The sequence below is a fragment of the Pseudopodoces humilis genome, chromosome 1, assembly GCF_049639895.1.
Source record: "Pseudopodoces humilis isolate 2021_Gansu_Grassland_sample_001 chromosome 1, ASM4963989v1, whole genome shotgun sequence".
Classification (NCBI taxonomy): Eukaryota; Metazoa; Chordata; class Aves; order Passeriformes; family Paridae; genus Pseudopodoces; species Pseudopodoces humilis.
The window spans coordinates 17,621,156-17,634,935 of NC_142200.1; the positions used below are offsets into that span (position 1 = coordinate 17,621,156).

Here is a 13,780-nt window from a genome sequence, read left to right on the forward strand (position 1 = left end):
ATAGCATTCCACAGAAGAAAATATCTTTTAAAACAAATTAGCTTCTCAGTATAATCTTCCTCTCTGTAAGAAACCCTTCACTGAATCAAATTTCCAGTATGAAATTAAACCTTGGGGGTGCCACAAATAAATGTTTCAATAGAATTCATTTTTATTCCCAATATGATGAGAGAAAAATAAAATTAATTAAATTCACTTGGAAACAGGAAGAAAAATAAAGAATCCATTCTGAAATACTGAACAGAAGGAATTTAAAGTCAGATTACTATCCAGTCAAACCAAGAGAAGTTCAAGCCAATTAGTTTTTAGCTGTAACTGTTGCCTGTAGAGTTAGAATATATTGACATGTGTATGTATACTCTAAACAACATGTAAGTATTTTATTATTTTTAAATTTGCTTTATATTTCTCTGTAAAAAGGAAGGAAAATAAACCCAAACCTTTCATTGTAAATATTTTGCTTGGCTCTGCTTGCAGAGTATCTGATCTGACATGGTGTTAAGAATAATGAGTACCCTGCATGCAACTGATATTCATATTGTTTGAATTCTGAGCTAAATTTACATTAGACAAATATTTTGGCTGCAGTGGAGACTCACCTGTTTTCATGCAACTGTGATTGAGAGGACAGTGGTACCTAACGTTTGAGCATCTGTATATTCAGTTAATATGGGTCTCCTATGAGAGTTTTATAGAGTTTCCATGTCCCTTTGAGTTTACTAGTTTTCCCTAAGAGTGCTTACTCTTGCTTTCTGCTCTGAGTATGTTTGTGAACTTCTAGTCTTCCACTTTCCATGTTCTTTCATGAATATGTACTTCTACAAACGAAAAATAATATTCCTGGAAATGTTGGAAGTACAAGCCAGTTTTCAGTTCATATCTCACTGCCATCTACTGTATATGCTGGAAAACTGCACTGTGGGAAATGCGTTGCATGTCAGCTGTGTATGATGACTCTTTTCCCAGTTAATTTGCTCTAAAATTGAGGGAAAAAAACTACTGAACATTCATGTAAATTCCATTCTTCGTGTAGGAATCAGTATTTCTTAAACAGATGGCAGTGTCTGATGATACTATATTGTCCAGAAGGAAAGAACATCAGATTATAGTATTGCTTAGTTTGTGTTCAAGCCAGATGAAAAATAGATGGGTAGTTTGGGAGAAAAAAAGAATACCTCACTTTGCTTATTCTTGTCCTAACTACTAATACCTTTAATTTCTTAATGGATATATCTAAACAAAAACCTAGCAGGATTTAAATGCAGGGACTTGAGATATTTTGATATTTCTTTTAGCTGAGGAATTAGTTTTTGAATCTTGTAAATTAGCTTTCATCTCAGTAGCTGATGTCTGGTGCATGCGAACATCAAGTATATGCAACACTAAGTGGTGTTTGGGGTAGATATAATAATTTACCTAAAGTTATGACATTATTAAGTTGAAAATAAATGATCAGGATTCTGGATGTGAGGAACCGAGTAAGATACCACTCAGATCAGCTTTGCACTGAGTGCTTTTGTAATGGTTTGTGTAGAAATTGCAAGGTTTACTCAAGACAGAAATATTTCTGTTTTCATCAGGAAAGCTGACATCAAATAGACAAGAATGCACACAGAACATCAAACTCTGTGTTTGCATAAGTGAATTCCACTTTGTAGTCTATTATTAATTTAGTTAGGCTGGGAATATATATTTAAATCATTAGCTACTGGTATTACACCAAAAAGAATAAAAGAAGACCAGTAAGCTTGCAAACTCAGGCATTTCAAAGCTGAAGAAGTGCCTTCATTTGCTTCTTATTTTTATCTGTTGTGATGATGGCTGTAATTATGGCATGGGTATTTTGTATTCTTATTCAATAATTGTTCTAGGACCTCATTTGCTGAATATTATTTAACCCTTGCAAATGAAGAAAGAATGATTTAAGAATTCCTTACTTTTTGTGATATCCATTGTTACCATGTTTCAGTGCTTTGCTAAATGTTTATTAACCCACCTCTACACATTCTGGTCTTTGGGGGCTTGAAATGGTATTGTGGGCAGCTGATGTACTCTGTGTGATCATTCTATTCCTTCTGATGTCTTCAGAGGCAAATATGTGTTCACAAGACTTTGTCAAATGACATCAGAAATTCACCCAGGAAAATGAGGTTTCTCATTTTCAACAAGGAAGTGGCTTCTGACATTTGACCCTTTCTGTTGCATCTCCTCATCCTTATTTTTTTCCCAGTGTCACCATCCAAGACCAAATGTTTTTCACTCCTTGTCCAAAAGGGTATTTTACTTTGGCTGATTTCTTCCAAAAGCACTTATTGAGCACAGCCAATTTCAGCCTAAATGTTATGGCATTTAAAAAATCCACAACTGAAAACTAGTTTAGGAAAATTGTCATGAATTCAGTAGCAGGTGAAATTGGTAGAGAAGCTCATGTGGTTTTCAAAGTTATTAAATCTCTGTGTGTCCCCTTTTTGTGGGCCACTTGTCAGTGTCGATTTGTAAATCATGCTTTAGGAAGAGGATGACTCTGTTACAGTGAGGAATTATTTTTTTTTTTTTCCATTGAGTGTGTGTTTATAAGATTTCTTAACAATTTGTGCATTTCTCTGGCAGTTTTGGTATCCAGAATTTTTAACTGAAAGCCCTGGGAAATAAATTATTTCTGGGGAATAATTTCTGTACTGAATTCTTTATTTTCTTGGTTTTGGGATTTTTGCAGTTGGTGTTTCTGTGTAGCTTGATGTGTGGTGTAAATGCAAAGTAAGTGATGAGGCATTTGTGGGTCTGTGCATGACCAGTGTCCTGCCAGAGGGGGCTCCTCCAGAAGCTGACGTGAGGAATGGCTGAGGCAGCTGGGGGTGTTTCCCTGGAGAAGGGGAGGATCAGGGGAGACCTTACTGCTCTCTGCAACTACCTGAAAGGAGATTGTAGCCAGGTAGGGGTCAGGCTCTTCTCCCAGGCAACAAGTGACAGGATTAGAAGACATTGCCTCAAGCTGTGCCAGGGCTGTGTTCAGGCTGGACATCAGAAAGAATTTATTCACAAAAAAAGTTGTTAAACTGTCTTGGTTTGAAATGACAGGTGTCTGCTAAGGAAGGCAGAAACCTCCCTTGAAATGGAAAAAATGTAAACCCACCCTATAATTATTATTATAATCTTGAAATCAAGGGGCTGTCAGGCAAAGATATGGAAATAGGAATAACAGTTATTTACTAGGAAAATTAAAATAAAAATGCAGTAGTAAAAAAAAAACCCAACCCATTGACAGAGTCAGAATACAACCTGACACCCTGTTGGTCAGGGTGTTGGTAGCAGTCTGATTAAATGGCTGCAGTTCTTCTGGAGTGACAGATGTGGTTCTGTTGAAGCAATGATCCTGTAGAAAGGTGTTGTTTTCCTCTGGAGGTCTGGTGGTGGTGTAGATGGGTCCTGTTTTCCTCTGGGAATCCAGTGGATAAGGCTGCCTGTGGTGCTCCCAGTCTCAGATTATATTCAGGTAGGAATGCTTGGCTCCTCCCCCTGGGTGGAGCATCTCCCAATGGGATGATGTAATTTTATCAGTCATGCAGCGAGACTCGATGGCCCATTAACATAGGATATCCCTCTGGAGGGAGGATGGCTGTGGAAAAGATAAAGAACACTGCCACACCAGGTTTAACAGATGGTAATAGAATACATACTTCTGGTTCCATCTTGCATTGTGGTGGTAGAGTCACCGCTCCTGGAAGTGCTCAAGAAAAGACTGGACATTGCACTTAGTGCCGTGGTCTAGTTGACAAACTGGTGAATGACTGGATTCAATCTTAGAGGTCTTTTCCAGCCTAAATGGTTTTGTGATTCTATGATTGTGACATGGTTTAGTGGCAAACGTGCTGGTGGTCCTTTATCGGTTGTTGGACTTGATGATCTTAGGTGACTTTTTCAAGCTTAACAATTCTGTTCTATGATTCTATGACCTGCCATCTTTCTTGTCAGTTGATCTCGTTGACTGGTGAACCACTGAGTATCCATCATCTTTCCACTGCTGTCATTAGTTCCCTGATGTTGCCATCCTTCAGTGATATCACTTAATAACTTTTCTGGCTTCCCACATGGATGAAATGCTGCCACATGAGGTCTGTGGTAGAACCGTGGCTGTAGGATCATGATGTACAAATGTGCAGCTCCTAAGAGGACAAGTGAAAGGTAAGAAAAGACAAAAAGGTGTATTTAGCAGGGTCTGCTGTTATCTTAGGACGCCCCTGTGCCTTTGCTGCCAGCAGTGAAAATTCTGTGTATGAAAATCCAGAGAAGGGAAACAGGCACACACATGTAAATCACATGATTGAGTAATTATCAATAGAGGAGAAAAATGTTTTAAATAAGGAAGTGAGTATTAAGCATTCTGATAGATCTAATATGATGATTTGTATGTAAGACTGCTTAAATTACACTGTGAAATAAAACTGCAGATGGCTGTTTTGTTTTGTTTTTCCCTTGTATTAAATGTTTTAAAGTTGCTGCCCTCCTGTGGCTGTATACTGTCCTTTCTCTGCTGAAACTCCCAATGGACAGCATTTGTTAGCAGCAGTACGTGCAGCAGCGTCTGTACACCAGATGAGGGACAATTCAGACCCTGAACTGGTGCTGTCTGGCGGAGTCAAAAATCTCAAGAAATGTGGCTGGGAGTCCCTGTGAATACATTTGCTGCCCTTTAACTCTGGAGGGCCAGGACTGCCCTAGGTGTTAGGAAACTGCTGCCCAAATTCTGTCTGGAGAAAGCTGCCTTTGCAGCTGTAAGAAGGTGATAAATGCTCCTTCTGAACCAGGTGACATGTATCCCCAATTGACCAGGTAGGTCCATCCAGAAGAAATATGCAGTACTTCCAAGCATTTTTCAGCTTGGGGTATGAGACAAACCAGAAAACTGAGCACAAGTGCATGAATTGTACAAGGAACACTGATAAAATGGTACAAAAGCTACATAAAATGAAGAAAAATAGCCCAGCAAGATCCACCTTAAGGTTCTTTTTGGGTTTTTTTTGTAGCTGTTATTCTTTGGTGTATAAACAATTGCTGGGTCTATTAGTATAAGAAATGTTTTTTTTAGGAATTCATGTTATAATTGCATGATAACCTATATGCATGTCCTTATTGGAGAATTACCTATATTTTTCCATTAAAATAGGTGGTACATGGTTAGCTAATTATAATATTTTATTGCATAGCATATTAGTTTCCCAGCTACCTAGCAGAACTAAGTGGTTCTAACAAAAGTTTAATGAATAACACTGTAAAGACACCACCCATTGGGATAAGTTAATAAGAAAATAAAGACTTACTCATAGGAAATTTATAAAGCAAATTGCAAAACTGAATTTTAAAAATTGGAATAAAGAATAAATTAATAGCTTTACCAATATTGCTTCTGCAAAAATAACCTGTGCAGAAATGTGAGATACAAAATGTTAGACTGGGCTTTCAAGGCTTTTTTTGGTATGTAGTTGAACAGTGAATTCAGCTACATTTCTCATCTTTCTTGGGCCCTATATATTTCAGTGTACACATATGACTTTACAGAGAATTAAGCAAATTATGTAAATCATCTTCATAGTTGACTTTGATAACAGAAATTGAGGAGCCTGTTTTTAGACAGTCAGAGACAAAAAATGCTTTCCAAGGAACTGCTAGTTAGCTAGTTACTATGCAAGGGAAAACACAGTCAAAATAAATATAAGAATGCTGGAACCTGAACAGTGCTCAGATATCCTGCTCTTTGCATTAATTACTTGTATTTGCTCCCCTTGCTGCTAGCATCAAAGTCTTAAAAAATTGAAGACAGCAGTCATAAAACAAAGATTGAACATGAGGCCTGATCTGGAGACCCATAACCTAGAAAGCAGAAACAAGGTGCAGGCATTGTATTTGCCAGATGACAGATGAGCATCCTTCCACTAGGAAGGATGTAATGTCACTTAAAAGATCAGTGTTGACTGTGGATACTAGGCAGTGGCAATGGATTGTTTGCTTCCTTGGATACTGCTTCCTATCAGGAGGGGTTTATAAGGCAGTTGGATCAGACTTAATATTTCAGATAGTCGTATAAACATAGAATGGTTTGGGTTGGAAGGGACGTTAAAGATTATCTACTTCCAAACCCCTTGCCATAGGCAGGGACACCTTCCATTAGACTGGGTTGCTCAAAGCCTCATCCATCCTTGGCCTTGAACACTTCCAGGGGTGGAGCAGGCACAACTTCTCTGGGCAATCTGTTCCAGTGCCTCAGCACCCTCACAGTATAGAATTTCTTCTTGTATCTAATCTTAACCAATCCTCCTTCAGTTTAAAGCTATTTCTTCCTGCCCTATCACAACATGCCCTTCCTTGTGAGAAATCCCTCTCCAGTTCTCTTGTATCATCACTTTCCGTCCTGTACAATAATGTTATACCCTATTTTTGATGGTGATAAAACCCCTCTAAAGAGACAGAGTCCTTTCACTCACCCTCCTCATCTGCTTCAGTCAGGAATTACCTTTTTTGTTCTACAGCAGGTTCTGGACTGTAATACAGTGCTGCTAAAAAAATCCACTCCTTTTCAACTGCACAGCAGAGCCAAGCACAGCAGAGCCCTGCTGCTTCCTATGGAGAGATAACTTGGGGTCAGGGCTCTTGCTCTAAGGAGCAGGAAGTGAGCGTGGCAAGGTGTGGGGAAGTTTGTGCACACAACCTGCACGTGGAGTTGTCCACACCTGACCCATGACATGGAGCAGAGGTAACTGCTGCCATCCTTGTTCCAGGGGACAGTCTCCTCCTGTCCTCATCCCACTGCCCTCCAGTCAGGGAAATGGCTCACAGATCTTCTCAGAGGACCTACTTTGCGTATCATAATGTTCTTCAAAAGTTGTCTGTAACAAGATATTCAGAAGATACTTCTGTTCACTGTGCTTCTGCTGATAAACACTGTAATTGAAGTCCGCATTTAATAAAAGTTCTCATGAATGGGGACTTCAGCAACATACATTGTTTGAACTCTAGTATTTATAATCAGTTTTTTCTTGCTAATTTCTAATCTCTGTTGTGTTCTACTAACAATATGGGAACTGATGGTTACCTTTTATATTCAGTTTTCTGGTTAAAATGGCATGTGGAATTTGGGACTCTTAGCATCACCAAATCATCTGGATTTTCTGTGTGATTTAGTATTGTCCTGAAAATAATGAAACACAATCTGTACAATAGGGCAATTTGAGTTATAGCAAGCAGCCAAAAAGCTCCTAACAGAAGTTATTGGTGGCTTAGGGATGCTGTCTCTGCATGGGTAGCTAGTCCACAGCACATGCAGAAGAAGGTAATTCACCCTTTGGTGTCTCTTGAAATAAGAAGGCAGGTACAGAGACAATTGCTGCATCATAATGTGCTTGTTGCATGGTGATGTCAAATCATTGAACTCCATTAATTTCTATTTTAAGCGTATCATCTGGGGAGTGTGCTGGCAATTTGATTTGATGTTTGTGTCACAGGAGTTAGTTTCTAAGGCTTAGACAGAGATACCAACTGTGTTGTGTGTCATTTTATCATCACAACTCGTGTTTTTTAGAGGAAAAATAATAGGATCTTTCATAACCTTAATTTTTTAATAAGCAATTAATCTAGTTGTCTGGAGGAGGTCTTAGAGAGACTAGATGAGACACTGTCTGAAGTTTATATTTCTTTTACTGGTTGGTCTGTTTAGTGAAAAACCCCAGAAGGTTAGATCACTGAGCAAACTGGGTAGCAAATTTCCACTAAAGCTCCTATTGATTCTGCTGGTCTTGTGAGCATCAATTGACCAGCATAATTGGTCACTTTTCTCATATTATTTCCTCTCATCTACTCCTCCTTAATAAGCATTTCAAATATTTGGGTAAAAAAAATTTAGAATATTGAAAGTACAAGTTAGAATAAATACAGTGTTGAATAATACATTCCTGCAAGTTCTCATGCCTTAATTTATACCAACTAGTAGAATTCCATAAATATATATTGAAGTTTCTATAATTCAAACCACCTTATTCTAATGTCACTTTGTGTCAAGTGTTCCTTCCCTCTGACCTCATTAGGTGTGCCTTGTCATTAGATACACTGTTACTAAGGAGTTTTAACTTAAAAGCTGCTTTGATTAATGCTTGGTTGGACTGAGGATTTATTGTGTAGGATTACCTAGATTTAAAAATGGCAAAATGCCATAGTAACTTTAATGCCAGACTTTAATGAGAAGCAGAAGTAAACTCCAAGGACCCTTATGATTTTTAATATGGACTAAACTCATATGCTGGTTACCTTAATGTCCTGCCCTGTTTTATATACAAGTACTTCAATAATTCCTAGAGAACAGTGGCCCAGAAAGTGTACTACAAATATGTAAGTATGTATATATTTTTAATTAATCATAATTTTTGATAATTTTAGAATCAGATTTATTCAGTGTTATTATCAAATAGAGAAAAACCTCTTTGCACTGGTTTGGGACTTTTTAATTAAGAAACAAAGAGAAAAAACAGACTGGCAAACATTTTTCCCAATTAATAATGCACTGACAATGTAGGTGGAAAATGCATTTTCACAGTTTTATGTAATCTGCTAACTGAATTTCTTTTTACTGTTTTCTTAAGTTCATTAAGTGCTCCCGAAAATTTACAAAATTGGTGCTTCTAGAGTTTAATAACCTTATTTTTTTACCATTGATCACATATTTTAGTATATGATACTGCCAAGAAAATCCAGACCATTCTCACATCCGACAACATTTGGTCGTCTCCTTAAATCCTACTAGACTTGATAGGATTTAAACATATACTTAAAAGGTAATGCACTGCTCAATGAGGGCCTTTGTATCTGACATTTTTTCTGTCCATGCTATCTTTGCTGAGATAACCAAAGGGCACTGATTTATTATTAGAGCTAAACAGGAAAAACTTTCTCATTCAAAAAGCTTGTAAACTTTTTTTTTCTGAATTGACCCTGATTTCCCAATTTTGTTTATTTTTCAGTGAACTTCCAATAGTAGAAGCATGTAATTAAATTTTTGTTTCTGCACAGTTATGTACTGTGAGAATTAGGCACAATGTACTAATAAGCAATAACAACACATCTTTGCAGAGGTGGCACTGTCTCTGCCAAAGCATGTAGGGTGGCATCCAACCAAGTTCTTGGGCTGTGATGCCTCATTTCTCATTTAAATCACACATGTATTGGACATGACTTAAATAGGATTACTCACTCAAACAAATTTACACAGGGGTCTAAGGCATATATCCAGCTTCCAGTGAGTAAGGAGTCTGCATACTCATTTGGCTCTGGGCCTTGGGCACTTGCATAATGTTGCTTGTGTAACTCACCCTGCCAGAAATGAAACCTGCATCAACATGGTTACTCATACTAGAAAAATTGTGCCTGTGGACTAGTGATGACAGTCGGAGATCCTGCTTCCTTTTATAACACATTGAAAAATTCTGTTTTCACTGATCATTGAAGCTCTTTAGCCAGTATTACCATTGCAGTCCCTATTGATAATTTTGGTACCACTGAGTTGTTTTTGTTGGGGTTTTTATCACATCTGGATTCTTTACTTAACTAATTGCTATTATTTGTTCTTCTTTTTTTTTTATTTTTTTTTATTTTTTTATTTTTTTTATTTTTTATTTTAGGGAGAAGGCCAGCAAAAACGAAGGACAAAAAAAAGAAGAAAAACAATTTGATGGAAAGGGCTCAGAAGCAGCACAGCATCTTTTTAGCAACAGATAAAACAAGCCAGTAAAGACTTGATTTTCTTTAATGTATTTTTTTGCAAAGTGCACAAAAGCTGCTATATGCTCCTGCCCATGGATGCACTACAATTCAGCTGCTTTGACAGTATTGGTGGCAAATAACTTGTGAAAATAAAGCCCACAAGCTTGTTTGTTTTATTTATATATTTTTTATTTTATTTTTTCCTCTCATTTTTGACCTGAAGACTTCAAGGTCGGGAGGGTGCTAAGCTGGATCAGTGGAAGTGGTCCTGAAGTGCATCAGAGATATTGTTCTGGTCAACATGCTGACAAGGAAAGAAACCTACGCAGCACCAGTAGGTGGACTTGTGCATATTTAAATAAATAAGAAAAAAAGGAAGTCTTGGAGGTGTAGGTACAATTGCATTTATGGCCTTTGTTTCCTATATTTGTACATTTCAAGAGTAAATGGATATGACTTACCTGCTTAGTGTTAATGTACATTGTTCTCCCACCTGCTACGTTGACACAGTTGTATAATAAAACTGCTTTAAGACAACGTGCTGCAGGATTCACTGCTTAGACTCACCGAAGCACAACAGACTCTGTGTGTACATACTACTCTGTCTACATATAAATGAACATATTTACTGTACATCTATGCATTTTTATGTATAATACTTTATACATGTTTAAAGGTATGTCCTGTTGGTTCTAGTAATATACTTTTGAATAATCCAGTAAATGTTTACTTTTTGCTATGTTTTAAGTATCTTCTCATGTTCCTCAATAGCTACAAACTGGATTTTTTTTCTGGATTTGCAAAGCACACTCATTTGCAAAACTACCTTGCACTCACAATGGAGTGTCAGCTCTGAAGTATATTTGCCAGAGCAGTAATCCACAAATTCTTTCTGCTATTCAGTACTTCTGTCTCAGCCCCATATATTTTGTCTCAGAAAAAGAAGTTTAATTTTTTTTAAGATGAGGCACGATGATGATAGAAGTTTTGAGTGTCAGAAGAGAAATTAATTGTAAAGTTCTTGGTATCTAAGACTGTATGTGTAGGTTTTTTTTGTTGTTTTGGGTTTTTTTTCAGTGTAATGCACAGTGTTTTATTTCATTTAGTCCTGATGCAGTCAGATAAGAAAAAAAATACCTGAATAAGGACGAATCAAAATAAAAGTCATGTGAAGTCAACCATTCAAAAGTATAGAAAACACCAATGTCCCACTATTGCCAATTATTTGTAGAAGCTTAACAAATTTATTCTGCAGCTGTTGTTTGCTTTGAGACATTTTTTCAGGGGAAGAGGTGGAGGCAGTTTTCTGTGTAGGACATTAAAATCACTCAGGATATGTAATTTGGTAATCTAGAATTATTTGGCTAGCATTCAAGGTGATTTTTGGATACCTGACAGGGAAAGCATACACTAAAATTCATGTTGTGTAAGCTGCCACTTAAGAAAAGAAAAATTATTTCACTTTTAGAGCTGAAAATTGCATACGACCTACACAAAAAAATGAAACAGCAAAACAGACCCCAGACATCCACATACCTCTTTTTGACATATACTTTAGAAAAATCCCACAAATACCAGTTTTATGGGTTACATGCTTTTCAAATAAACTAGGAAAATAAAGCATCTATAAGCACAAATATATCTGTGTTTAGCTATGACAAGTGTTACTACCAAAATGTGCAGTAGTTAGACACATATGAATGTTCCATCAAACTGCCTGTGGACTTCCACTCAACTGTGAGGTTTTCACTGTATGTTCATATTCACCTAGAACATAATAATGTTACAGACAGCAAGATTGTTCTAATGCTGGGATGCTATTTTGGACATAAGATGCTCACTTCAAAAAAAACAACAGAAAAAAGACAAGAAGAACTGTAGCTGTCTGTTTGCTTATTGGTTATCAAATTTGGCTGTAAGTGCAGACAATGCCCTCATACAAACCTTTCAGTAGTGGTTACAAATATTGTATTAGGCATGTCATGGAAAGAATGCTACAAAATACAATAAAATGATGTCACAAGCTCCTGAGTAAAATATTTTTGGTCCTTTTTAATTCAAATAGCATGTTCTTTTGGAATTTCATGCATGTAGAAAAATTGCAGAGGGTGGGGAGATGCAGATTTTCTTCCACTGGTGTAAAAAATGTGAGGGTTTCCCATAGAACTGTTTCATTTGAAAAGACACATTATATGAGACACTTCTCACATTCAAAAGACATTAGATGTACATTGATTTCTCCTCTCCCAGTCACCTTCGTATTTAGAGTTTGGAGTGTAGAATTAAAAATATTATCCCAAAGTAGCCCTCAGTATTTCCTCCTTTGTCCTAGACATCCTGCCTTTGCATGGTGGACCCTGTCAGTGTGTTCACACTACTGGGGTTTTGTAGGACCATACTTTGGAGGTTGGAATCAACAGTTCCTTGGACATTAGGAAAAGGCTTTGCACTGAGAGAGCCTCTTTGGTCACAGGCTTTTCAGGGAAGGTGGTGATGGCACCAAATTTGTCAGAGTTCAAGGAGTGTCTGGACAATGCTCTCAGTAATGTGGTTTAGTTTTAGGTACTCCTCTGAGGAGCAGGGACTGGACTCAGTGATCCTTATGGGTCTTTTCCAACTTGAGATATTTTATGATTTGATGAATCTATGACCTTGAGAGATCAGCTGTCCAAATATTTGCTTGAAACAGGCCTACCTTGAAGCTGTCTTCAGATACTGTTTCTTGATAAAATGTGCCCACTGTGTCTCTTATTTCCTTTAAATTTAATCAGAAGAGGACTTATAAAGATCTTAGTTCTTTTCTGGTAAGAATTGACTAGGTACAAATACTACATTTTCCCCCTTTTCATAACTATTACTGCTTTTTGAATCCGTTTCTCTCAAACAGCTGAAGGTTTCAGAGCAGTGGAACTTTTGTGTTCACAAGGCTTTTATGCCCTAGCTATATTGGAAATTTATTTTAAACAACAAAAGATTCAGATTAGGAGGACAAAACACTTTATATGCTCTAGTCATTGCTGTATTGTAAACTTCAGCTATTGTGTTGCTATGATGAGTAGAATGTGCTTTTTCAAAAGCATACACTATTTTATATCTTATTCACATGTCCCAGGAAAGACAACTGCATACTGCACTGTGTATTTAGGATCTCTCTATTCCCAGTTTGCCATAGTTTATCCTGGTCTGTTAATATCTGTCTCTAAATTAGAACAAAAGAAAATCAAACCAAACAGAAAAAGCAGAAAAAAAGAAAAAAGGAAAACAGCCCCAGGTGCATCTTTAAAGCAATTATTTTGTGGCTGATTGGTCTTTATTGCATCTCAGCTGCTCTTGTTAGTGAGAAATTATTGTTATATGTCTCCTTTTTTATTCCTGGGGAAAAAAATCCCTATGTTGCATTCCACATTATGGTAATGCAAAGCTTCTATATTACAAATATCAATATAAGGAAATTGTTCTCTTACTGCTGTATGCTCGATATAAAGATGTCAGCAAAAGAACTGTGAATAGTTATAGAGCTTACATGACATGTCTCCATTTATCAGTATGAGTTACAGAAAACTGCAGAGCAGAAAAAAAGTAGATTTTATCCATGTTAGCTAAAAACAAACCAAAAATCAATGAAGTGCCATGTTAACTTTTTTAAACAAAAATATTGCTAAAATCCTGATACCTTATAAAATGAGAAGACAGATCTTTACCAGACAGATTAAAATCAAATTCAGTGCTTCAGCTTTGTTATGCTGATGAAATAGAATATAGACTAAAAATAACCAGGTATTTCTAGCACAAGTGCCATGTTTTTTAAGTGAGTGATGTTACTGAAGGCTGATGCTACCACTTACCAGAGGGTATGAGAGTTTTTTGAATTCAAACTCTCTCTCTTCACCAACAAAATGTATTTGTCTTTTGACACCAGTTCACTTTCACATCCAATGGTGTAAGCCAGCATGAATTCCAGTAAGCTCTAGACTGAAGTTATTTTGGACTGAAACCAAGAAGAACAAAATGTACCCTTCTGAAAGTGTAACCCAGA

The 13,780-nt window shown here is 37.0% G+C and overlaps 1 protein-coding gene across 1 annotated transcript in view; it reads left to right on the forward strand.

Moving 5' to 3' along the window:
• Positions 1–11,724, forward strand: part of RSPO2 (R-spondin 2) — a 104,824-nt gene extending 93,100 nt beyond the window's left edge. The window contains exon 5 of the mRNA XM_005516963.3: positions 9,663–11,724. Coding sequence (XP_005517020.1) covers positions 9,663–9,772 — 110 coding nt within the window. The 3' untranslated portion in view covers positions 9,773–11,724. The remainder of the gene's footprint in view (positions 1–9,662) is intronic.
• Positions 11,725–13,780: the final 2,056 nt, after the last annotated feature.